A 22791-nucleotide genomic window follows, 5' to 3' on the forward strand; every position below is an offset into this window, starting at 1 on the left:
CCCCAGCTGAATTTGTGATTTTCTGGCCATTTGTCAGAGAATTTGAATGATAACCCAGAAGCCATTTATTGTCAAACTACTGTGTTTACTCTTTTTAAATCAGAATGACAAGAGAAACTACCCAAATGACCCTGATCAAAAGTTTTCATACCGTGGAAATTTTGGCCTGATAACATGCACACAAGTTGACACAAACGGGTTTGAATGGCTACTAAAGGTAACCATCCTCACACGTGATCTGTTCGCTTGTAATCAGTGTGTGTATAAAAGGTCAGCGAGTTTCTGGTCTCCTGAAAGACCCTTGCATCTTTCATCCAGTGCTGCACTGACGTGTCTGGAGTCATGGGGAAAGCAAAAGAATTGTCAAAGGATCTGCGAGAAAAGGTAACTGAATGGTCTAAAACAGGAAAGGGATATAAAAAGATATCCAAGCAATTGAGAATGCCAATCAGCAGTGTTCAAACTCTAATTAATAAGTAGAAAATGATGGATTCTGTGGAAACCAAATCATGTCAGGTAGACCAAAAAAAAAAATTCAGCCACAACTGCCAGGAAAATTGTTCGGGATGCAAAGAAAAATACACAAATAACTTCATCCGAAATACAGATTCTCTGAAAGAAAGTGGTGTGGTTGTTTCAAGATGCACAATAAGGAGGCATTTGAAGAAAAATGGGCTGCATGGTCATGTCGCCAGTAGAAAGAGGTTAAAGGGGGCAATACACGGTATTAAGAACTGGGGTATGTAAACTTTTGATTAGGGCCATTTGGGTAGTTTCTGTTGTCATTATGATTTAAAAAGAGTAAACACAGTTATGTGACAATAAATGGCTTCAACCAACCACTAACCACGAGTGAAAGAAAATTGTGAGTTATCATTCATATTCTCTGACAAATGGCCAGAAAAATAACAAATTCTGCTTGCTGGGCAACGGACAATTAGGATTCTAAACTGAAAGGGGGAAAATGAGCCTCAGGTCTGGCTAGTGGGCCTGTACAGACATTATACCAGGTCCTGTAGTTATATACCCTATTCTGTACAGAAAATACATTGTTCCTCTATCAGATTTAGCACACAGTAACAGTGAGGATATGGCGAAGAGGAGACTTTGGGCGGTATTCAATGAAAATACCTGCGAGGTGCAGCGAATCCTTTTTAGGATTCGCTGCACATTCGCCACGTTCCGGAGCCTCGCCGGCTCCGGTATTCAACGAGTCAGGGGCTCGCTGCCCCTGACCGGCGAATATGAGCTCCTGCGGCAAACGCTGCAGGGAGCCTGAGGACGGTGGCAGGCAGAGAGATGGAAGTCTCTCTGCCTGCCCCAGAACGTTAGTGGGGGGGAGGTGGGCTCCCCGGGTGCCAGGCAGCACAGGCTGCCCCCCGGGGGTGCCAGCAGGGGACCGCTATATTCACTACACCTGATCGTAACGATCGGGGGCAGTGAATATATGAATATCTAATGAGCGGCTCGGCTCCGGCGCCCCCTGCTGGCTGCTGTGTAAAAAAAATATATATATATATTTTTTTTAAATTAAATATATATTCATGTGCTTACAGCACATGAATAAAAGTAGCATGACACCAAATGTAAAAAACAAAACACTTTATTTTAAAAGTTCACCTTCCACTTCACCATAAAAAGATAGCGATTGCTACTCGGTGAATCATGGCGAAAAAAACCTTCAAATGTATTCGCCATCTGGTCATTGAATAGGGTGATTCACCGTTTTAGTCAAAAATTCGCCAAACAGAACAAATTCGCCATAAAAACATGGCGAATGAGGCTCATTGAATACCGCTAAATGTATTAGCATTGCGGGGACACTGGGTTCATCCAGTTATTGGCTTGTATAGCGGTAAATTCCTAGAAGCATTGGAAAATAGACACCTAGTATAGGTCAACATGGGTAAGCTCAACAGGGTCGAAGGTCAACACACTAGGTCGGCAATGGGAAGGTCAAAAGGCCAACCTGAGTTTTTTTCACGTTTGATTTCTTCCCGAATGTTAACACAGGGAGCAAATATACGGTTATTAGTTCAACCCTATTAAGGTCGACATCTGAATAGGTCAACACAAGCATTGCATGCCCTGGCATCCACTACAGTGTGGTGGGAGAATACCATAGTGTGCAGAGGGTAGTGAAGCATGGCGAGCGCAGCGGTACACTTAGACAGTGTGTCAAAGTTGAACTTTGATGCCAACATGTCAATTGTGTTGTATGTGTGTCACTTGCATTGGCAGCCTCCTTCCTTGGGACACGATGTGCATAACACATACATGCAGCCATGACAGTTTGGGCCTCAGACACAAAATGTTTGGGACTAGAAGTATTTGGGATATTTCATAACATCCGCCAGCCAATCACAACGCATTACCATGGAGCTCTTTAAAAATGTGACAGTTGGTCAACTGGTCTGGAAACTATGACAGTTATGTGCTGCCACTCACGAAGCGGGGATACTACGGGGTATCGGCTCCGAAGGGGTAAAAAAGTTCCGCTTAGCAAACATGTGCCCGATTTTTAGCACATCGACTAATTTTATAGAATATACTAATAAACGCTAACGAGGAGCAGATTAGTCGCCATAGGCAATGGCTCTACTTTTTAGAACCTTCAAAACATTTCCCTGAATCTTCTCAATATTTGGACACTCGCTATAGTGTAACTGTACGGGGTCTGACAAATGGCAGTTATTTGAAGGGACCGACACGCCCACTTTTCGACGCTCAAATTCCGGCTGTCGAGCAGAGCGAATACGGGCAGGATTCAGACGGACGTTCCGACAGTCAGAATCCTGGATCTCATACCGCTATTTATCTCTACAAATAAATAGACCAATCTATTTCTGCGGCCTGCAACATTCAATTATTTCTGCCGACATAACGTCACCTCGCTACCCCGGGGGCTGCGCGCTGATATGCAGGAAAGTCACCCATTTGACCGATCAAACTGCACTTTTCACATGGCGCGGCTAAACAAAACCCCCATCACTTTAGAAAGGAGATCGGGCGCGATATAACAATTAAACGCCACCCATAGTGGTTGGTCTTATCTGGACTATGTTGAAGATTCCCCTCCAACACCAGGCTTTACTAAAGCTACCCAAATTTTTTCGATCTTACCTTTTTTAATATAATCAACAACAGTAGAACGTTCCTGCGCTGAGTGCCCCTGAAACAGAGAAGCAGACAGACAATTATAACAGCAGGAGCTAAAAGTAGTCTACAAACCCCAGTATTCATCAATGCCAGTAATACAGACTCTGAAATACAGAACAGGGAAGCGTAAAACCACCGCGTAATGACTAAACATTACACATTTTAAAAACAGAACTAGCGTGAATAAATGCGCATTCAGTAAAAAGTCATTTTTGTTCAGACATCCAAAACATATCATTAAGTGAGGCCATGCTAAGGTTCTAACCCATTGTAACCTTTGGATATTAAGAATATAAAACCAGGTCACCTTCGGAAACTGTGACAGCAATTAAGTGACTGTAATCCATTAAATAGATAACAAATACAAATGAATGTGTGTACTCACCCATCTACATTCGGTAAACCTACCACGAGTAGTGCTCACGCAAAACTCGGTAGTCCTCTCAGTCACCGTAGGCATGGCTAAGAGGGTCAGAAAAATAAATAAGTGGTGGTAGTATATGGAACACATAGCAGCATGTGGTCACATGAGCTGCTCCTCCAGTGCACACTGGGCAGTCAGCCATTTTGCTGTAGCCATAGAAACATAGAATTTGACGGCAGATAAGAACCACTTGGCCCATCTAGTCTGCGCCTTTTTTTAAACATGTTACCTCAAACCATATTTGATCCTTATTTCTTTGTAAGGATATCACTATGCCTATCCCAAGCATGTTTAAATTGTACTACTGTATTTGCGTCTACCACCTCTGTTGGGAGGCTATTCCACTTATCTACTACTCTTTCTGTAAAAAAAAATTCTTCCTCACATTTCCCCTGAATCTTCCTCCCTCTAGTTTCAGTGCATGTCCTCATGTTCTACTGCTCCTCTTCCTGTGAAGAATGTCTCCCACCTGTACCTTGTTAAAACCCTTGATATATTTGAAAGTTTCTATCATGTCCCCCCTTTCCCTTCTCTGCTCCAAACTATACATATTAAGATCTTTTAGTCTTTCCTGGAACGTTTTGTGATGTAGGCCATGCACCATTTTAGTTGCTCTTCTTTGTACAGTCTCTAATGTATTTATATCCTTCTGGAGATATGGCCTCCAGAACTGAACACAATACTCTAGATGAGGTCATACCAATGACCTATACAGTGGCATTATTACTTCTTTCTTTCTACTGCTAATACCTCTCCCTATGCAACCAAGCATCTGACTTGCCTGCTTCATTGCTTTGTTACATTGCCTACCTGCTTTTAAGTCCCCTGAAATAGTGACCCCTAGATCCCTCTCTTCCTCAGTAGTTTCCATTATAGTGCCATTTATACTATATTTAGATATTGGATTTCTGAGACCCAAGTGCATGAGGTACTCTTTACCTAGAACGGCGCCCGCGATTGGAATCGCGGGCGTCGGGGGTAAAAAATCGCGGGCATCGCGGGTACATAAAAATCGGGTGCGACGCGATGCCCGCGATTTTCCCATAGGGATCAATGTTAAAACGGTGATTGACCGTGATTTTACTGTAAAATGCCTCAATGCCCCCGATTTGGCCATAGAAAACAATGTTAAATGGGCCACAGAGCCCTAATAGTGCCCTTTAACTCTGAAATGGCCCCCACAATTGTTAATGCCATCCCACGATCAACGTCAACCCGAAGCGTGGCAAGCGCAGCGAGCCCACGAGGGGCGGCGGTACGCGTCCTCCGACCTTTTCATGCCCTACTATCCACGTCGGCGTGGAGTTGAGAATAGAATAGTGTGGCGAGCGCAGCGAGCCCCGCGAGGGGACGCGGATACCTTCACAGGTAAACGCGTCCCTTCGCGGGCTTCACAGGTGTCCGCGTCGCCACGGACACCTGTGAAGCCCGTGAGGGGACGCGTATAACTGTGAAGGTATCCGTGTCCGCTCGCCACGCTTCAGGCCTCGGTGGCTCGCCACACTATTCTATTCTCAACTCCACGCCGACGTGGATAGTAGGGCATGAAAAGGTCGGAGGACGCGTACCGCCGCCCCTCGCGGGCTCGCTGCGCTCGCCACGCTTCGGGTTCACGTTGATCGTGGGGTGGCGTTAACAATTGTGGGGGCCATTTCAGAGATCACGGTGACTATTAGGGCTCTGTGGCCCATTTAACATTGTTTCCTATGTAAAAATCGCGGGCATTGAGGCATTGAACACTAAAATTGGGTCCAATCTGATTTTTAACATTGGTCCCTATGGGAAATCGCGGCCATCGCGGGCATCGCGTCGCACCTGATTTTTAGTGCATTCGATGGTCGCCCTTCTAGGTAAAGAGTACCGTGCATCATTTTGCATTTTTTGGCATTAAACTGTAGTTGCCATTCTCTTGACCATTTCTCTAATCTACCTAGATCCTCAATCATTTGTTTTACCCCTCCTGGTGTGTCTACCCTGTTGCATACCTTTGTGTCATCTGCAAAAAGGCACATTTTACCCTCAATTCCATTTGCAATATCACCAATAAAGATATTAAAAAGTACCGGTCCAAGTACAGATCCCTGGGGTACTCCACTTGTAACCTTTCCCTCCTTTGACTGTACTCCGTTTACTACAACTCTCTGTTTTCTGTCCTGCAACCACGCTCTTATCCATTCAACTATCTTAAGGCCCCCATACATTAGTCCGACTTGTCCTAAGGACAAGTCGGACCTGATTTCCCCCTGCAGCTCCCCGGGAGGGGGACACACGATTTGGCACTTGATGTGCCAAGTTTTGCAAATGATACATCGCATGCGATGTATCATTTGCAACTCCCAGGGAGCTGCAATGTGGAGCGAGCAGGGGGGCCGGGGACATCGAGGTGGCGGGCGGGGAATGCTGCTAGTAGTGCGGACGCTGCGGGGGACACAGGTGGCAGTAACAGAGCCGGGCGGGGGGAGCCGGGAGCTGTCAGTACTGAAAAAAAAAAGCCCGTACAATGAATGGGCAGCCTGTGATTGGCTGAGCGCTCTCTCAGCCAATTGCTGACAGGCTGAGAGAGCGCTCAGCCAATCACAGGCTGCCCATTCATTGTATGGGCTTTTTTTTTTTTTCAGTGCTGACAGCCCCCGTTCGGCTCTATTACTGCCGCCTGTGTCCCCCGCAGCGTCCGCACTACTAGCGGCGTGTCCCCCCCCCTACCCGGACAGAGCATGACAGCTCCCTGCTCCCCCTGCCTCCCCCCTCCCTCGCCGGCGTCCTCAGAGTCCCCACGGCTGCATATAAAATTTAGCAAATCTTATGTGCAGCCGGTCCGACGTCCCGACTCTGACCCGATGTCAAAACCTGCGATTTGGTCCGATTTCACTGCCCGATCCATCTGGATCGGGTGAAATCGGGGCCAAATCGCATAGTGTATGGCGGCCTTTAGAATCCAATCCCAAGCTTTTAAGTTTATTTAACAGTCTGCGATGTGGGACAGTGTCAAAAGCTTTACTAAAGTCTAGATAAGCTACATCTGCAGCCCCACCTTGATCTATTACTTTAGTCACCCAGTCAAAAAAGTCAATAAGATTTGTTTGACATGATCTTCCCCCAGTAAACCCATGCTGTTTTGGATCCTGTAAATTGCTGGTTTTGAGATATTCTACAACTCTTTGTTTTAAGAGTGTTTCCATCAATTTCCCTACTACTGATGTAAGGCTCACTGCTCGATAGTTGATTACCTCTTCCTTGTTTTCACTTTTGTGCAGTGGGACTACATTCGCTGTTTTTCAGTCCTCTGGGATTACTTCAGTAACTAGTGACTGGTTGAATAATTCTGTTATTGGTTTTACCAGCTCGCCTTTAAGCTCTTTTAGTATCCTTGGATGTATCCCATTGGGCCCCATTGATTTATCCACTTTCAGTTTTGAAAGTTCTGTGAGGACTTTCTCCTCTGTAAATGTACTTGTCTCTCCCTCAGTTTTCTGACTATACTTGCAACTTAACTGTGGCCCCTTCCCCTCTCTTTCAGCAGTGAATACTGAGCAGAAATAATTATTAATATTATCTGCTATTACATTGTCCCCCTCAAGAAAACTTCCACACTCTGGGCAGTATTCAATGAGAAAAATTCTCCGTGTTTTATGGAGAATTTTTGCTTTTTTTCGCCTTGGACGGAGCATTTTGCTCTCCAAAAGTGAACCACCCTATTCAATGTGAAATATTCGCCGTCTTTCTAAGTGATTTTCACCGTGTCTCTCCGTGTAGCAATTCTCCATCTTTTGATGGAGAGCTGGAATGTGAACTTTTAAACTAAAAGGTTTTTTTTTTTAATTTTGGTGTAAAAAAAAAATCAGGGTTTTTTTTCTGTGAAGGGGCATGCTATTTTTATTCATGTGCTTATAGCACATGAATATATATTTAATTTAAAAAAAAAATTTTTTTTTTTTTTTACACAGTGCAGCCAGCAGGGGGCCGGAGCGCTCGAGCCGCTCATTAGATATTCATATATTCACTGCACCCGATCGTTAATATGCACGATCGGGTGCAGTGAATACTGGGTCCCCCGCTGGCTATAGGGGGGGGGGGGGGGGGCAGCCTGTGCTGCCTGGGTCCCGGGGAGCCCCCCTCCCCTCCACATTCCTCTGGAGCAGCCAGGGAGACTTTAATCTCTCTGGCTGCTTCCGTCCCCCGGCTCCCTGAAAGCTCCCTGCCGCAGGGGTTAAGACTCGCCGCGAGTGGCGGCGAGTCTTAAATACATTGAATAGTGGGAGCAGGAGGCTCCGGAACATGGACATGGCGAGAGAAAAAATCTCTCGCCATGCACAGAGAATTTTCTTCATTGAATACTGCCCTCTGTCTTCAGTCTAATTATTCCACTTTATGTTTTTCTCCTTTCACTTATATACCTAAAAAAAGTTTACCCCTTTACCCACTGACTGGGCCATTTTCTCTTCAGCCTGTGCTTTTGCACATCTGATTACCTTCTTAGCCTCCTTCTGTCTAACAAGATACACTTCTTTGTCCTCATTCTTCTGCGTCTGCTTAAATTTCTTAAATGCCAACTTTTTTGCTTTCACAATACTTGCTACTTCTTTTGCAAACCACAATGGCTTTCTTTTTCTTGTGTTTTTCCTAACTCTTTTGACACAAAGTTCTGTTGCTTTTAGAATTGCACTTTTTAATTTTTCCCACTTATCCTGCACTCCTTCCAAGTTCCTCCACTCTGCCAAAGAATCCCTTACAGAGTTCCCCATCTCTACAAAATCAGCCTTTCTAAAATCTAACACCTTTGTTTTTGTGTGCGATGAGTCAGTCTCTGTCTTTATTTTGAACCATACTGCTTGATGGTCACTGGATCCCAGGTTTTCACCCACATTTATGTCAGATATTCTGTCACCATTTGTAAGTATTAAGTCTAATATTGCGTCCTTACGAGTGGGCTCCCTCACCAATTGCTGGAGGGATGCTCCTTGCAAGGAATTCAGCATGTCCCTACTTCTGGTGGAACTAGCAACAGGCAGCTCACAGTTTACATCAGGTAGATTAAAGTCTCCCATGATTATCACCTCTAGTTTTAATGCCATTTTATTGATGTCCTGCAATAGGCTCTTGTCTAGTTCCTTTTCCTGACCTGGTGGTCTGTAGATCACCACCCCTATACGAAGAATCGCCTCCTCCCCTGTTTCTATGGTCAACCAAAGGGCCTCCGTTTTTTCTTCAATACTTTGTATTAAGGTAGTCTTTATATATTTTTTTTTTACATATATTGCAACCCCTCCTCCAATTTTTCCCATTCTGTCATTCCTAAATAAAGCCACAATATACAGTTCCTCTACTCAGTGTGGAGAGGCATTAGGAACAAAATCGTTTATTGAATGAGTGCCGAATTGTTGATAGACAATGCAACCACTGGCTTAAGGGCCTGCCACACACACAGGGCTGGGTACTTGTGTATTTTGGCGGCGCCCATCGCATCGCATACCATAACACATACGATGGTATGCGATGCGACGCGATATCGTACGATAGTGCACGATGGCATACAATTTTGAAATTGTATGCCATTGTACATGGCATACGATGCCATACGATGCGATGCGATGCGATTAAACATTGTATAAGCACCCTAATGGGTGCTTATACAATGTTAAGCACCCAAATGGGTGCTTACAATGTTAAATGCACCCCCACGCCACCCCCCACTATAAACGTGAACCCGAAGCGTGGCGAGCGCAGCGAGCCCGCGAGGGGCGGCGGTACGCGTCCTACGACCTTTTCATACCCCCACTATCCACGTCGGCGTGGAGTTGAGAATAGAATAGTGTGGCGAGCGCAGCGAGCCACCGAGCCCGAAGCGTGGCGAGCGCAGCGAGCCCCGCGAGGGGACGCGGATACCTTCACAGGTAAACGCGTCCCCTCGCGGGCTTCACAGGTGTCCGCGTCGCCACGGACACCTGTGAAGCCCGCGAGGGGACGCGTATAACTGTGAAGGTATCCGCGTCCCCTCGCGGGGCTCGCTGCGCTCGCCACGCTTCGGGCTCGGTGGCTCGCTGCGCTCGCCACACTATTCTATTCTCAACTCCACGCCGACGTGGATAGTGGGGGTATGAAAAGGTCGTAGGACGCGTACCGCCGCCCCTCGCGGGCTCGCTGCGCTCGCCACGCTTCGGGTTCACGTTTATAGTGGGGGGTGGCGTGGGGGTGCATTTAACATTGTAAGCACCCATTTGGGTGCTCAAAAGCACCCTTTAAGGTGCTTATACGATTTTTGGTCGTATAGGGGGTCAAAATCGCGTCGCATCGCATCGCATGCCATCGGGTGCATGGCATGCGATGCGATGCGATCTGTTCGTCGTACGACGGACATCGGGGGCGCCGCCAAAATACACAAGTACCCAGGGCGACTTGCAGGCATTTTCTGAGCGATTTTACGAAATCACTCAGAAAATGCATGTAAATCGCTGTGTGTATAGCCCACACAGCGATTTACATGCGCGCACCCCCGCCGTTTCTGAATATGCCCCGTCTGTAAATTCAGTGCATTCGCTGAGATGCTACTGCTCATCTCCCGTGGTGCGGGGACGAGCAGGGCCATCTGAGCGACTGTCACTGAAGCGTTGGAGCGCACAGGACTGACCCAGTCAGAACCGTGAGACCGGGACCCCGCTGCCACCAAGATGGGGATGTGACGCGCGATTTGCCGGGGCAACAGGAGCGGCGCTCGTCCCTCTCCTGCTTGATGAAGTTGGATATAATCGGCGGACCACGGCAATTGCTAGGGCACCTAGCCAGAACTGGCGGCGGAGGAGGCTGAACGGTAAGGCGAAGTACGCGAGAGGGGGGGTTAATGCACGTGGGGATGGACCCAGGCCTGGTTGGGGGAAGGGTATCCGTGTCACAATTACTGTGTACCTGTGCCACTATCCCGGCAGGAAGAGTGTGAGCGCGGCTTCTTCTCGTGTGTTGCTGAGAGCATCGGGGCAGCACTATATGTGGCCTTCATTCTGGGTGTTATTATTGTCTATAGTGTACAAGTGTTTGTGTGTCACTAGTAGGGACGCCCACTATTTACTTACATTTGCGGAGGTTGCTGAGTGGGCGGCCGGGCTGATTGGGTGGCCAGCAGCCAGGTATGCTGAGTGGGCGGGAGGGAGGTCTGCTGGCTGGGTTGCCGCCGGGTTGATAGGCGGGGTGGCTGGTAGCCGGGAATGCTGGCTGGGTGGGCGGACAGCTGAGGCGGGCAGCGCCCTGCGCAGCGTGACCTCTGACCTAGTCACGCTGCGCAGGCCGCACGCCGGGTATGGGAGAAGCCGGGCAGCGTCTGCTCAAACGCTGCCTGTCTAATCCCAAAAATCCAGGGATTGAAATCCCAGCGTATTGGGGACCAAATCCCGGGATTGGCCACCCTAGGTCACTAGTGTCTGAGCTCACAAAGATTCCACATTGTGCTTTGGGGGTTTAGGTTAAATGTTCCTTATTCCTACCATTACGGGTCTCTTCTTTTGCTGTATGCAGAGGGATAGGAGCTCTGGAAACATACATATTCTATGTGGTGCATAGGAAATTACTGGTAGCCAATCCCATATAACATTATTGTGATGAAGTGCAGTTTTTTTAAGTCACTTTCTGTGACAGATTTGAAATCTCCTGTGCTGAATCTCCCGTTATGTATCTCTGGCACACATCTCTCTGTATGCGTCTCATTATCTACGAGAGAGAGACATCTCCCGTTATGTATCTCTGACACAGATCTCTCTGTGTGGCTCATTATCTGAGCGAGTGACATCTCCCGTGCTGAATCTCCCGTTATGTATATCTGGGAGGGAGGGAGGGGGGGAGGGAGGGAGAGAGAGAGAGGGGAGAGAGAGAGAGAGAGAGAGAGAGAGAGAGAGAGAGAGAGAGAGAGAGAGAGAGAGAGAGAGAGAGAGAGAGAGAGAGAGAGAGAGAGAGAGAGAGAGAGAGAGAGAGAGATTCAGAACGGACCTGTCTGTCAATTCAGAGCAGTCGCTGAGATGCTCCTGCTCATCTCCCGCATGTGTGGCGCGGGGATGAGCAGGGCCATCTGAGCGACCGTCACTGAAGACGCTGCCAACAAGAAGCCCCGCTGTCACTCACCGCCGACTGAAGCCGCTGCCGCCCGGAAGCATTCCTGCGTCAGTCCGACTCCAAGTTAAGTATTGGCTTCTCTCACAGCTCCCTGCAACGCACCCCCGGGCACCCAGCAGTGTCATATATTACTCCCGCTATAGGCTGTCCTACTACTTCCGCTGGCGCTGCCGCAGCACTAATGACAGGACAGGCACCCCTGCTGCCGAGGTGATTACAGGGTCCACTGTCACTGACATTATGTAGGGAGTCGGGACCCGCGGCAGCCGGCGCTAATGACTGGACCCGCTGCTATCGCCATTTGTGACAGGCACCCACTTCAGCCGGTGCTTATTACAGGTACCTTAATGGCGGGACCTGGTGGCTTTTGGGGAGCTGGCAGTGTCTGCGGGGAAGCTGCTGCTATGATAGGCGGGAGCAGCCTGCCCTGCCCCATCACAGACATCAGCCAGCATTGGCTTGTAAATACCAGGGACCATTGTGTTCTAGTAATCAATGGAGGCAGAATTGTCTGCAGGGCTGGTGATGAAATGCTCTCCCACATTGGTGCAAATGTCTGGTTGCCCCATATATATGGGGTGAGGTGGCTGCAGATGTCAATAATGTGCATGTTCCCTGGCTAATGTCGTGTGTGTGTGTGTGTGTGTGTTTGCACTAGACGCCTATGTTTAGGAATGGGGATGGGGACCCCTATACCACATTATCTCCTATATATTTGGCTACATCTGTCACTCAAAGTGGGTGTCTGTGTCTATAACGCTCTGTTCCTGGACTTTCCTCTTAATGTGTGATTGCCTTCATCTGTGCTGAACACCTTTCTGAGAAATTAACCTGTTTAAAACAGGTGATGGCAATCATACATTACGGGGAAGTCTAGAAACAGAGCATTGTGTCCCTCCTGGAGAGGGTCATGTTGGGAGGTATGTGACAGAGAACCAGCCCAGTGAGCCCACAGACAGTGCCAGACACCCACTGCCTTCCCATGTTGCCCAGCACTGCTACTCCACAGCCACCAGGTGAGCGCCCCCCTCCCGCGATTTGCGGCAAAACCTCCCCCCCGCGCCCCCCCCTCCCGCGATTCGCGGCAAAAACACCCGCTCCCCCGCGACCCCCCCTACCGCGATTCGCAGCAAAAACACCCCCGCAACCCCCCCTCCTGCGATTCGCTGCAAAAAGAACCCCCCCACGACCCCTCCCGCAATTCGCGGCATAACCCACTCCCCCGCGACCCCCCCTACCGCGATTCGCAGCAAAAACACCCCCGCGACCCCCCCCTCCTGCGATTCGCTGCAAAAAGAACCCCCCCACGACCCCTCCCGCGAATCGCGGCAAACCCTCCCCCGTGACCCCCCCCCCCCCCGATTCGCGGAAAAAACACCCCCCCCGCGACCTCCCTCCCGCGATTCGCGGCAAAAAGAACCCCCCCGCAACCCCACCTTGCACGATTGGCGACACCCCCCCTGCGACCCCCCTCCCGCGATTCGCGGCACCCCCCCCCCCTGCAATTCGCAGCAGCCCCAGGATTAAATGGCACATGCAAAACACTGACATGGCTATGGTCGACAATGAAAAAGGTTGACATTTATTTTTAATTTTTTGAATTTTTTCATATTCATTGTCATGTGTCGACATGGACACCAATGAAGTGCCACACTTATGTCAACATTTACATGTGTTGACCTTTCTGTGTTGATTTTTTTCTTGTGGCGATTCGCGTCACACCCCCCGCAACCCCCCCTCCGGCGATTCGCGGCACCCCGGCACCACCCCCGCGACCCCCCCCCCCTCCCGCGATTCGCGGCAACCCCCCGCCGGAACCCCCATGAACTCCGCTCTCCCGCGATTCGCGGCACCCACCCCCCGCAACCCCCCCCCTCCCGCAAATCGCGGCACCCCCCGCGATTCGCGGCAGCCCCAGGATTAAATGGCACATGCAAAACACTGGCACGGCTATGGTCGACAATGAAAAAGGTTGACATGAGTTTTTGAAGGTTTTTTTTTTCATTTTTTGAATATTTTCATATTCATTCTCATGTGTCGACATGGACACCAATGAAGTGCCACACTTATGTCAACATTTACATGTGTTGACCTTTCTGTGTTGATTTTTACTTGTGGCGATTTGCGTCACACACCCCCCACCCCCCCCCACAACCCCCACTCCCGCGATTCACGGCACACACACACCTCCCCCGCGATTCTCGGCACCCCACCCCGTGACCCCCCCCTCCCGTGATTCACGGCACACCCCCGCGACCCCCCCTCCCATGATTCGCCGCAACCCCCGCCCCGTAACCCCCCCTCCCGCGATTCGCGGCACCCACCCCCGCGACCCCCCCTCCCGCAATTCGCGGCACCCCCCCGCGATTCGCGGCAGCTCCAGAATTAAATTGCACATGGAAAACACTGACATGGCTATGGTCGACAATGAAAAAGGTTGACATGAGTTTTTGAAGTTTTTTTTTTCATTTTTTGAATGTTTTCATATTCATTCTCATGTGTCGACATGGACACCAATGAAGTGCCACACTTATGTCAACATTTACATGTGTTGACCTTTCTGTGTTGATTTTTTCTTGTGGCGATTCGCGTCACACCCCCCCCACCCCCCCGCAACCCCCACTCCCGCGATTCATGGCAAACACACACCCCCCCGCGATTCTCGGCACCCCACCCCGTGACCCCCCCTCCCGTGATTCACGGCACACCCCCTGCGACCCCCCCTACCATGATTCGCCGCAACCCCCACCACCGTAACCCCCCTCCCGCGATTTGCGTCAACCCACCCCGCGACCCCCCTCCCGCGATTCTCTGCAATCCCTCCCCTCCCGCGATTCGCAGCATCCACCCCCCCACAACCCCCCCTCCTGCAATTCGCGGCATCCCCCGCGACCCCCCCTCCTGCAATTCGCGGCACCCTCCGCGACCCCCCCTCCCGCGATTCGCGGACACCTAAGTTGCAATACAGGGCATCTTTCATACAATTCTAACCATATTTCTCATATACAAACGTTCACAAATTAAGGGGGCGCAGCCCCTTACGACGGTGTGAAGAGCGCCCGTAGGGCGCGATGAATCACCTAGTCTCTTATATATTTGGCTACATCTGTCACTCAAAGTGTGTCTGGAGCTGTAACGCTGGGTTGTGGACTTCCATCTTAATTTATGATTGTCATCACCTGTTTTAAACAGGGTAATTGATAAGAAAGGTGTTTAAGCACAGGTGATGGTAATCCATAAATTAAGAAGAAAGTCCAGAAACAGAGCAATGTGTCCCTCCTGGAGAGGGTCATGTTGGGAGGTATATCCCTCCCTCCCCCCCATTCACGGCATCCCCACGATTAAATGGCACATGCAAAACACTGACATGGCTATGGTCGACAATGAAAAAGGTTGACAAGATTTATTTTTCACTTTTTCAATGTTTTCATATTCATTCTCATGTGTCGAAATGGACACCAATGAAGTGCCACACTTATGTCAACATTTACATGTGTTGACCTTTCTGTGTTGATTTTTTCTTGTGGCGATTCGCGGCACCCCCCCGCGACCCCCCTCCCGCGATTTGCAGCACACCCCCCGCAATTCGCGGCACCCCCGGTGACTCCCGCGATTCGCGGCCCCACCCCGTGACACACCCCCCCTCCTGCGATTCGCGGCACCCCGCGACCCCCCTCCCACAATTCGCGCCAACCCCCGGGGCCCCCCTCCCGCGGTTCACGGTGCCCCCCACTACCCCCCCTACGCGATTCCCCACCCCTGACCCCCCCTCCTGTCATTGCGGCAACCCCCCGCCCCCGCAACCCACCCTCCCGCGATTCACTGCAACCCCCCGCGCCCCCCCCCTCCCACAATTCGCGGCACCCACACCCCCCCGCGACCCCCCCTCCCGCAATTCACGGCATCCACCCATGACCCCTCCTCCCGTGATTCGCGGACACCCCTCACCTCCTACCCCCCCCCCCACCCCGCGATTCACGGCAACCCCAGGATTAAATGGCACATGCAAAACACTGGCACAGCTATGGTCGACAATGAAAAAGGTTGACATGAGTTTTTGAAGATTTATTTTTCTTTTTTTGAATGTTTTCATATTCATTCTCATGTGTCAACATGGACACTTATGTCAACATTTACATGTGTTGAACTTTCTGTGTTGATTTTTTCTTGTGGCGATTCGCGGCACCCCCCGCGACCCCCCACCCGCGATTTGCAGCACACCCCCCGCAATTCGCGACACCCCCGGTGACTCCCGCGATTCGCGGCCCCACCCCGTGACACCCCCCCTCCTGCGATTCGCGGCACCCCGAGACCCCCCTCCCACGATTCGCACCGGCCCCCCCTCCCGCGGTTCACAGTCCCCCCACGACCCCCCCTACCGCGATTCCCCACCCCTGACCCCCCCTCCTGTCATTGCGGCAACCACCCGCCCCCGCAACCCACCCTCCCGCGATTCACTGCAACTTCCCGCGCCCCCCCCCTCCCACAATTCGCGGCACCCCCCCCCCCGCAATTCACGGCATCCACCCACGACCCCTCCTCCCGTGATTAGCGGACACCCCTCACCCCCTCCCACCCCCGTGCGCGATTCACGGCAACCCCAGGATTAAATGGCACATGCAAAACACTGGCATGGCTATGGTCGACAATGAAAAAGGTTGACATGAGTTTTTGAAGATTTATTTTTCTTTTTTGGAATGTTTTCATATTCATTCTCATGTGTCGACATGGACACCGATGAAGTGCAATACTTATGTCAACATTTACATGTGTTGAACTTTCTGTGTTGATTTTTTCTTGTAGCAATTTTTTTCCAGTGACAACTATGAACTATGTGCACGTCAACCTACACATCATCAACCAATTCTTTGTATAATATATAACACCTGTTCTGTTTTACTGTAGGTGTTTTAAGTCAGACCTTTTACTGCTACTATTACTGTTTATGTAAATGCATTCTGAATGACAGCAACATCCTACCATCCTTCTACAAGAATATATAACCAACTAGGTGATTCATCGTGCCCCGTGCCCCCCCTCCCGCAATTCACGGACCCCCCGCGCACCCCCCTCCCGCGATTCGCAACCCCCTTGTGCAATTCACGCCCCCTCCCATGCTTTGCGGACCATCTCCCGCGATTCGCCGACACCTGCACCCCCCCTCCCTTGATTCACGGCACCCCCGCAATTCACGGCACCCCTAAGCCCCTCTTTAGTCCCCCATATACTCACACACCCTATCACTACCCAGCTTCCTGCTCTCCTGAACCGTAACTTCCACCACTGGGGAGTCGCTGACGCTGTTTTGCCCACATGCCCCTATCATGCCTCATAGCCCAGCCTCCTGCTCTCATGCACCCGAACTCCCACCCAGTAGGAGGAGACACTGACTAAGGGCCACCATCCTGTACTGCCACGCTGGACCCTCACCTACTGGCAGAAGCTGCACAGTATCTCCCACCCTCCTCTTTAATCCCCCTTATGCCCACACACCCCTATCACTACCCAGCCTCCTGTTTTCCTGTGTCGTGACCTCCGCCAGTGGGGAGCCGCTGACTCAGAAACACCCTACTATACTATTGCACACACACACACACACACCTAAACAACATGCACACACAGCCCCCCCCCACACCCACAAATGTCACTGTACATCTTACTCTGTAACCGCTTTTTAATTAAACAAAACAATACACACCCCCTTCCACATCATATGCTCTCTATTTAACACATTTCACCTATAACTCAAGTTGCAATACAGGCCATCTTTCATACAATTCTAACCATCTTTCTTATATGCAAATGTTCACAAATTAAGGGGGCGCAGCCCCTTACGACGGTGTGAAGAGCGCCCGTAGGGCGCGATGAATCACCTAATTATATATATATATATATATATATATATATATATATATATATATATATATATATATATATATATATATATATATATATATATATATATATATATATATATATATATATATATATACATACACACACACACATATACAGTGCAGTTTGATGGCATGTGCGGCTGTGACAGTCGTGACAGATTTGAAATCTCCCATGCTGAATCTCCCAATTTGAATCTCTGACACAAATCTCTCTGTATGTGGCTCATTGTCTGAAATGAGCCAGAAGAGTGAAATCTCTTGTGCTGAATCTCCCGTTATGTATCTCTGGCACACATCTCTGCGTATGTAGGGCCCTAGAGAGAGAGAGAGAGAGACATCTCCCGTGCTGAATCTCCCGTTATATATCTCTGACACAGATCTCTCTGTGTGTGGCTCATTATCTGAGAGAGAGACATCTCCCGTGCTGAATCTCCCGTTATATATCTCTGCGTATGTAGGGCCCTTTAGAAAGCGGTCATTTTGACCTAGAACAATGGTTTATTATGCATATGCACAGAAGTTCGGCAATGATTCCTTAAGTCCCCATGAATACTACATGGCCTAGTCCGTATCCATTCAGCAGATGCACTAATTGATAATAGCAACAATATCATTACAAGTAAGAAGCACGCACCTAATGCCCTATTATGACACATGTACGGTGATAAAGATTCCTGAATACTGAAGTTTGTGTTCATTCTAGCACCCGCTATCTTTGAAAACACATGCACTTCCTCTTCCCTGCCTGGGGTGTCGCGGTGTGCTTTAGAGCTTCTAGCACAGTGTGGTCTGTATATCAGCACTGATATGCAAACCAGACCTGTGCTAGAAACACCACAGCAGACAGCAACACCCCAGGCAGGGAAGAGAAACTGCATGGGTATTCAAATATGGCGGGTGCTAGAATGAACACTAGAAGCATATCTATGGAACTACCCTGTCAGGTTCCTTTAAGTGTAAAGGGCCCCACATACAGCACGATATTCAGGCATTTTCTGAGCGATTCTAACAAATCGCTCAGAAAATGCCTGAAAATGCATGTAAATCGCTGTGTATATAGCCCACACAGCGATTTACATGCGCGCACCCACCGTTCTGAATCTGTCATAGATTCAGAACGGACGGGCTGTTCAATTCAGAGCAGTCGCTCAGAAAGCTCCTGCTCATCTCCCGCATGTGTGGCTGCGGGCAGATGAGCAGGCCGAGCGACTGCAGACATGGCAGAACCCGCCGCCGCTGTCACCCCTGACCCCCCTCGCCACCCCCACCTCACCTCTCGGCGGCAGCGGGGTGGCAGCATCGGGAGGAAATGTTAAAAAAAAATTCAAATTTCAAAATGGCCGCGGCCAGCCAATTACGGCTCGCCGCGTCATTGCCCCGCCCCCTCGAGCTGGCTAGATTAGCCAGCTCGAGACAGGGTAGGGGCAGTCAGTCCGACGGCAGAGGAGGAGAGAAGAGCTCCCGAAGTCCTGGGAGGCGCGGCCAATGCAAAAGAGCTTAAAAGGCCGCCGCCCCCCAGGTGAAGAACACAGATGAAGCGGCAGAAGCACTGGGAGGCAGTGTTTGTGTTTTATTTTAATATTTCCTTTACAGGGGGGCTATAGGTACCGACTGGCCTTTAATGCCCCACATGCTGGTACCTGTGGTTCTCCCAAGTGCCAGCATGTGGGGCAGGCTTGCTGGGACCTGTAGTCCTACTGTAAAAGACAATATTATTGTTAAGCTATCAACCCTGCACCCCTGTAGTCCTACTGTAAAAGACAATATTATTGTTAAGCTATCAACCCTGCACCCACCGCCCAGGGGTGCAGGGGATAGCCCCGGGCTGCAGCCCAGGCCTGGGGTGCCCTGGGTCCCCACCTCCCCAAAAACTCCCGGCCTGGGCTGACTAGTTAGGGTGGGTAATGCTTTGGCCACGGGACACCATCAAGCGTGTCCCCTGGCTATGGCATTACACCCCCTGCTAGTGGAGCCTGGTGCTGGTCTCCAAAATATGGGGGACCCCTATTCATTTTGTCCCCCGTATTTTGGAAACCAGGGCCAGCTCAAGAGCCTGGTGCTGGTCCCCAAGATCCGGGGGACCCCACGCACTTTGTCCTCTGGATTTTGGGAACCAGGACCACTCAAAAAGCCTGGGGCTGGTCATGCCTGGGGGGGGGACCCCATGCCATTTTTTATTTTACAAAATTATTGTCTATGACAGGACGAGACGCTGGAACCCGGACTTGGTAAGTATTTTTTTTTATGTCCGTTCCCACTGTACCACCAACGTTTCTTCACTTTCTGTGACAGATTTGAAATCTCCCGTGCTGAATCTCCCAATTTGAATCTCTGACACAAATCTCTCTGTATGTGGCTCATTGTCTGAAATGAGCCACAAGAGTGAAATCTCTTGTGCTGAATCTCCCGTTATGTATCTCTGGCACACATCTCTGCGTATGTAGGGCCCTTTATACTGAAGCAACATTGTATCTGATATAATGTTGTTTTATGTCAGTTAATCACTGAGTATTGTTCAGCTTGAGCCGTGTAGTGTGACGAATATGACTCAAATCAGCACATCACAGTTAGTTTATTACACCAGTGGTGCCAATTTTGGTCATAGCTTTCATTTATACATTAAGTACTGATGTTTGTATTGATATGACAATAATCTGTAATATTTATCATTTGAACACAGACCAAATTGCATTGTTTTGTCTGTAGTATTTATTTATATCCATACACACAGATCCGGTCCTTGACATCAGATAGCGTGAGCAGATTCTGTCTCCCTAATGCTGTGTACACACGGGGGAGATAGGTGCTGTAATCGCTGGGAATATGGTCGCAGGCGACCATATTGCCAGTGATTGGGAGTGTGCCCCGGCGATAAATCGCCGGGTGCGCGCTCCCGTTTTCTGCCCCATTGTAATTGCTGGTCGCAGGAGCTTGCGCCTGCGACCAGCTAATTACCTCTGCGGCACCCCCAGCAGAGGTTCGTTTTCAACAGCGACCATCTCTGGTCGCTTGTTGAAAAAGAGACACTGAGCAATATATTGCTCAGCAATATATTGCAAGCAATATATCTCCCCCGTGTATACGCACCTTTATACTTAATAGGCTACATAGCCATAATTATTAAAGGGATATACACACAGAAGCTCACATTGGTCAATGAGACCATACTCAAGGGAAGAGACACGTTGGGACACCGCATTTTAACATGCACTGTATTCACTTTGTCTTTGTTTTATGTAGTTAGCCGTATATCGCAGCATTTTAACATGAACCTAATAAAAGGTATATTTTAGAGAATCTGTCTTTTTCTCTTTTGAAGCACCACAAAGCGTCAAACCATATCCTGTCTCCCTTGTTACTACTTACCGTTTGTCCATGGTAGCACACCTCTGTAAGCTTTATTGATATCATACCCATTACCTATACCCTCATAATGATATAACTCAATATACCTCTATGGACTTGTGCGACTGACCTCCAAAACCTATCTCTGCTATTCTAGGCAGACTGCGAGCTAGATTCAAGGGCAGAGGGTAAGAGGTCGTACCGCTCACATCACCATTCACTCCCGCACACTTCTATTTACGGCCATGCTCTTCGAAGACCCTCCTGCCTCTGTACTCTCTATAGGAGTTGCATACGGGCTTGTTGACAAGCAGTACAGAGCCCCCCCATACATAGGGCCAGATGCACTAAGCTTCAAAAGGGTTAAAATGAGCCACCCGGGAGCTTCCAAGTGTTTGCAGGGAGGGTCTGTGACATCACCGCCGGCCTTGATCAGCCGGATTCTGTGGCAGATGACCGGTACGGTCAGACTTGTTCACATTTGTACAGACTGGAAAAACCATTACATAGTAACCGGCAGAGGGTTCCATACATTTACTGCCCTGACTGTAAAAAAGCCTTTCCTTCTAATGGTAGGGAATCTTCTCTCCACCAGCCTGAGTGCATGCCCACATGTCCTAGTCTCCAACCACAAAGTATAGAGGGTGTCTGACAGTTCGTTATATTGCCCCCTGATTTGTACATGTTAAGCATGTCCGCCCTTCAACGTCTCTTTTCCAGTGTAAACATTCCTAATTTGACTAATCTGTCCTCGCAGCATAAATACCCCATTCCTTTTATACCCCTTTTACACCAAAAACGCCGGGTCGCACCCGGGTTTTTGATCCCCGCTTCAAGCCGGGTGCGACCCGGCATTTGCTCCCTCTTACACCGCCGCATCCCCCAGCCGCCGCTTGGAGATGACATCATCGCCGCTGGGACCCGTACCGCTGCGCTGGGGGCAAGCCCAGCACTAAGGTAATCTGCTGGGCTGCCCCCAGCCCCCGTGCACCCCCCAGCCCTTGTCCGAGAGGTGAATGGATGCAGCACACAGGCATCCATTCACCTCCTCCGCTGCCGTGGCTGCTGTCAGCAGAGTGTAGCAGACAGCAGCGGAGGCTGTGTGTGCCCCCCCGTCCCCATTCATGACAACGGGAGCTGGGTTGGATGACCCGGCTTACCCGTTTACACCATCCTCTACCCAGGTCCTAGCTGTGTTCTACCAAGGTCAGGACCTGGGTAGAAGTCCTGTGTAAAGGGGCACTGTGTGACCCATTTACACTGCAGCTGACCCGGGTTTTTGTGGAGGTGTAAAAGGGGTATTATTAGCTTAGCTCCCCTTCTCTGGACTTTCTCCAGTTTTATAATGTTCTTTATGTGATGTGGGGCCCAGAACTGTACTCAAAATCCTAGAGGAGGTGACTAGTAGAGTGGTATAATTACATTGGCATCCCTAGTTTCCATGCCCCTTTTTTACAGACCCATTTGCCTTGTTGGCTGAACCTTGTGGCCTGATTCAGACCTTTTTGCTGCAAATATACGCAGCCTAGCAAACGCGGCCCATGCCGATTGAACGACACCCCCCCCCCCCCAATTCGGCCCACTACGAGCTGGTCTGAATCGGCCCCAATGGTTTGTGAATTGCGTATGGTTTTGCAGGAGGATAGTGATCCATGCACAATGTTACACGGGGGGAGGGGTTTTCGTTTGAGCGGCGGCTATCTACTCAGTCACCTGTAACTTTTCACATGAGCGATCAGCTTTGAATCAGGCCCAATGTACTAAACTACTATCTCTGTATGGATTACCAGCAAACCCTGTTACTTTGCTTATTTGTATTTTTGAAGGAATGCACAGGTTTTGCCATCAGCCGACGTGCCTGTGAGAGAATGC

At 49.7% G+C, this 22791-nt stretch overlaps 1 protein-coding gene across 3 annotated transcripts in view; it reads right to left on the reverse strand.

Annotated features, from left to right (window-relative positions):
• Positions 1 to 22791, reverse strand: part of TTC3 (tetratricopeptide repeat domain 3) — an 81179-nt gene that overhangs the window by 56831 nt on the left and 1557 nt on the right. For all 3 annotated transcript variants that reach the window (XM_083171712.1, XM_083171713.1, XM_083171711.1), the window contains exons 2-3: positions 3545 to 3621; positions 3124 to 3172 (exon numbers count right to left, since the gene is read on the reverse strand). In XM_083171712.1, coding sequence (XP_083027838.1) covers positions 3124 to 3172; positions 3545 to 3619 — 124 coding nt within the window. In that variant the 5' untranslated portion in view covers positions 3620 to 3621. The remainder of the gene's footprint in view (positions 1 to 3123; positions 3173 to 3544; positions 3622 to 22791) is intronic.

This window comes from Crinia signifera, chromosome 2 (assembly GCF_055691185.1).
Source record: "Crinia signifera chromosome 2, ASM5569118v1, whole genome shotgun sequence".
Classification (NCBI taxonomy): Eukaryota; Metazoa; Chordata; class Amphibia; order Anura; family Myobatrachidae; genus Crinia; species Crinia signifera.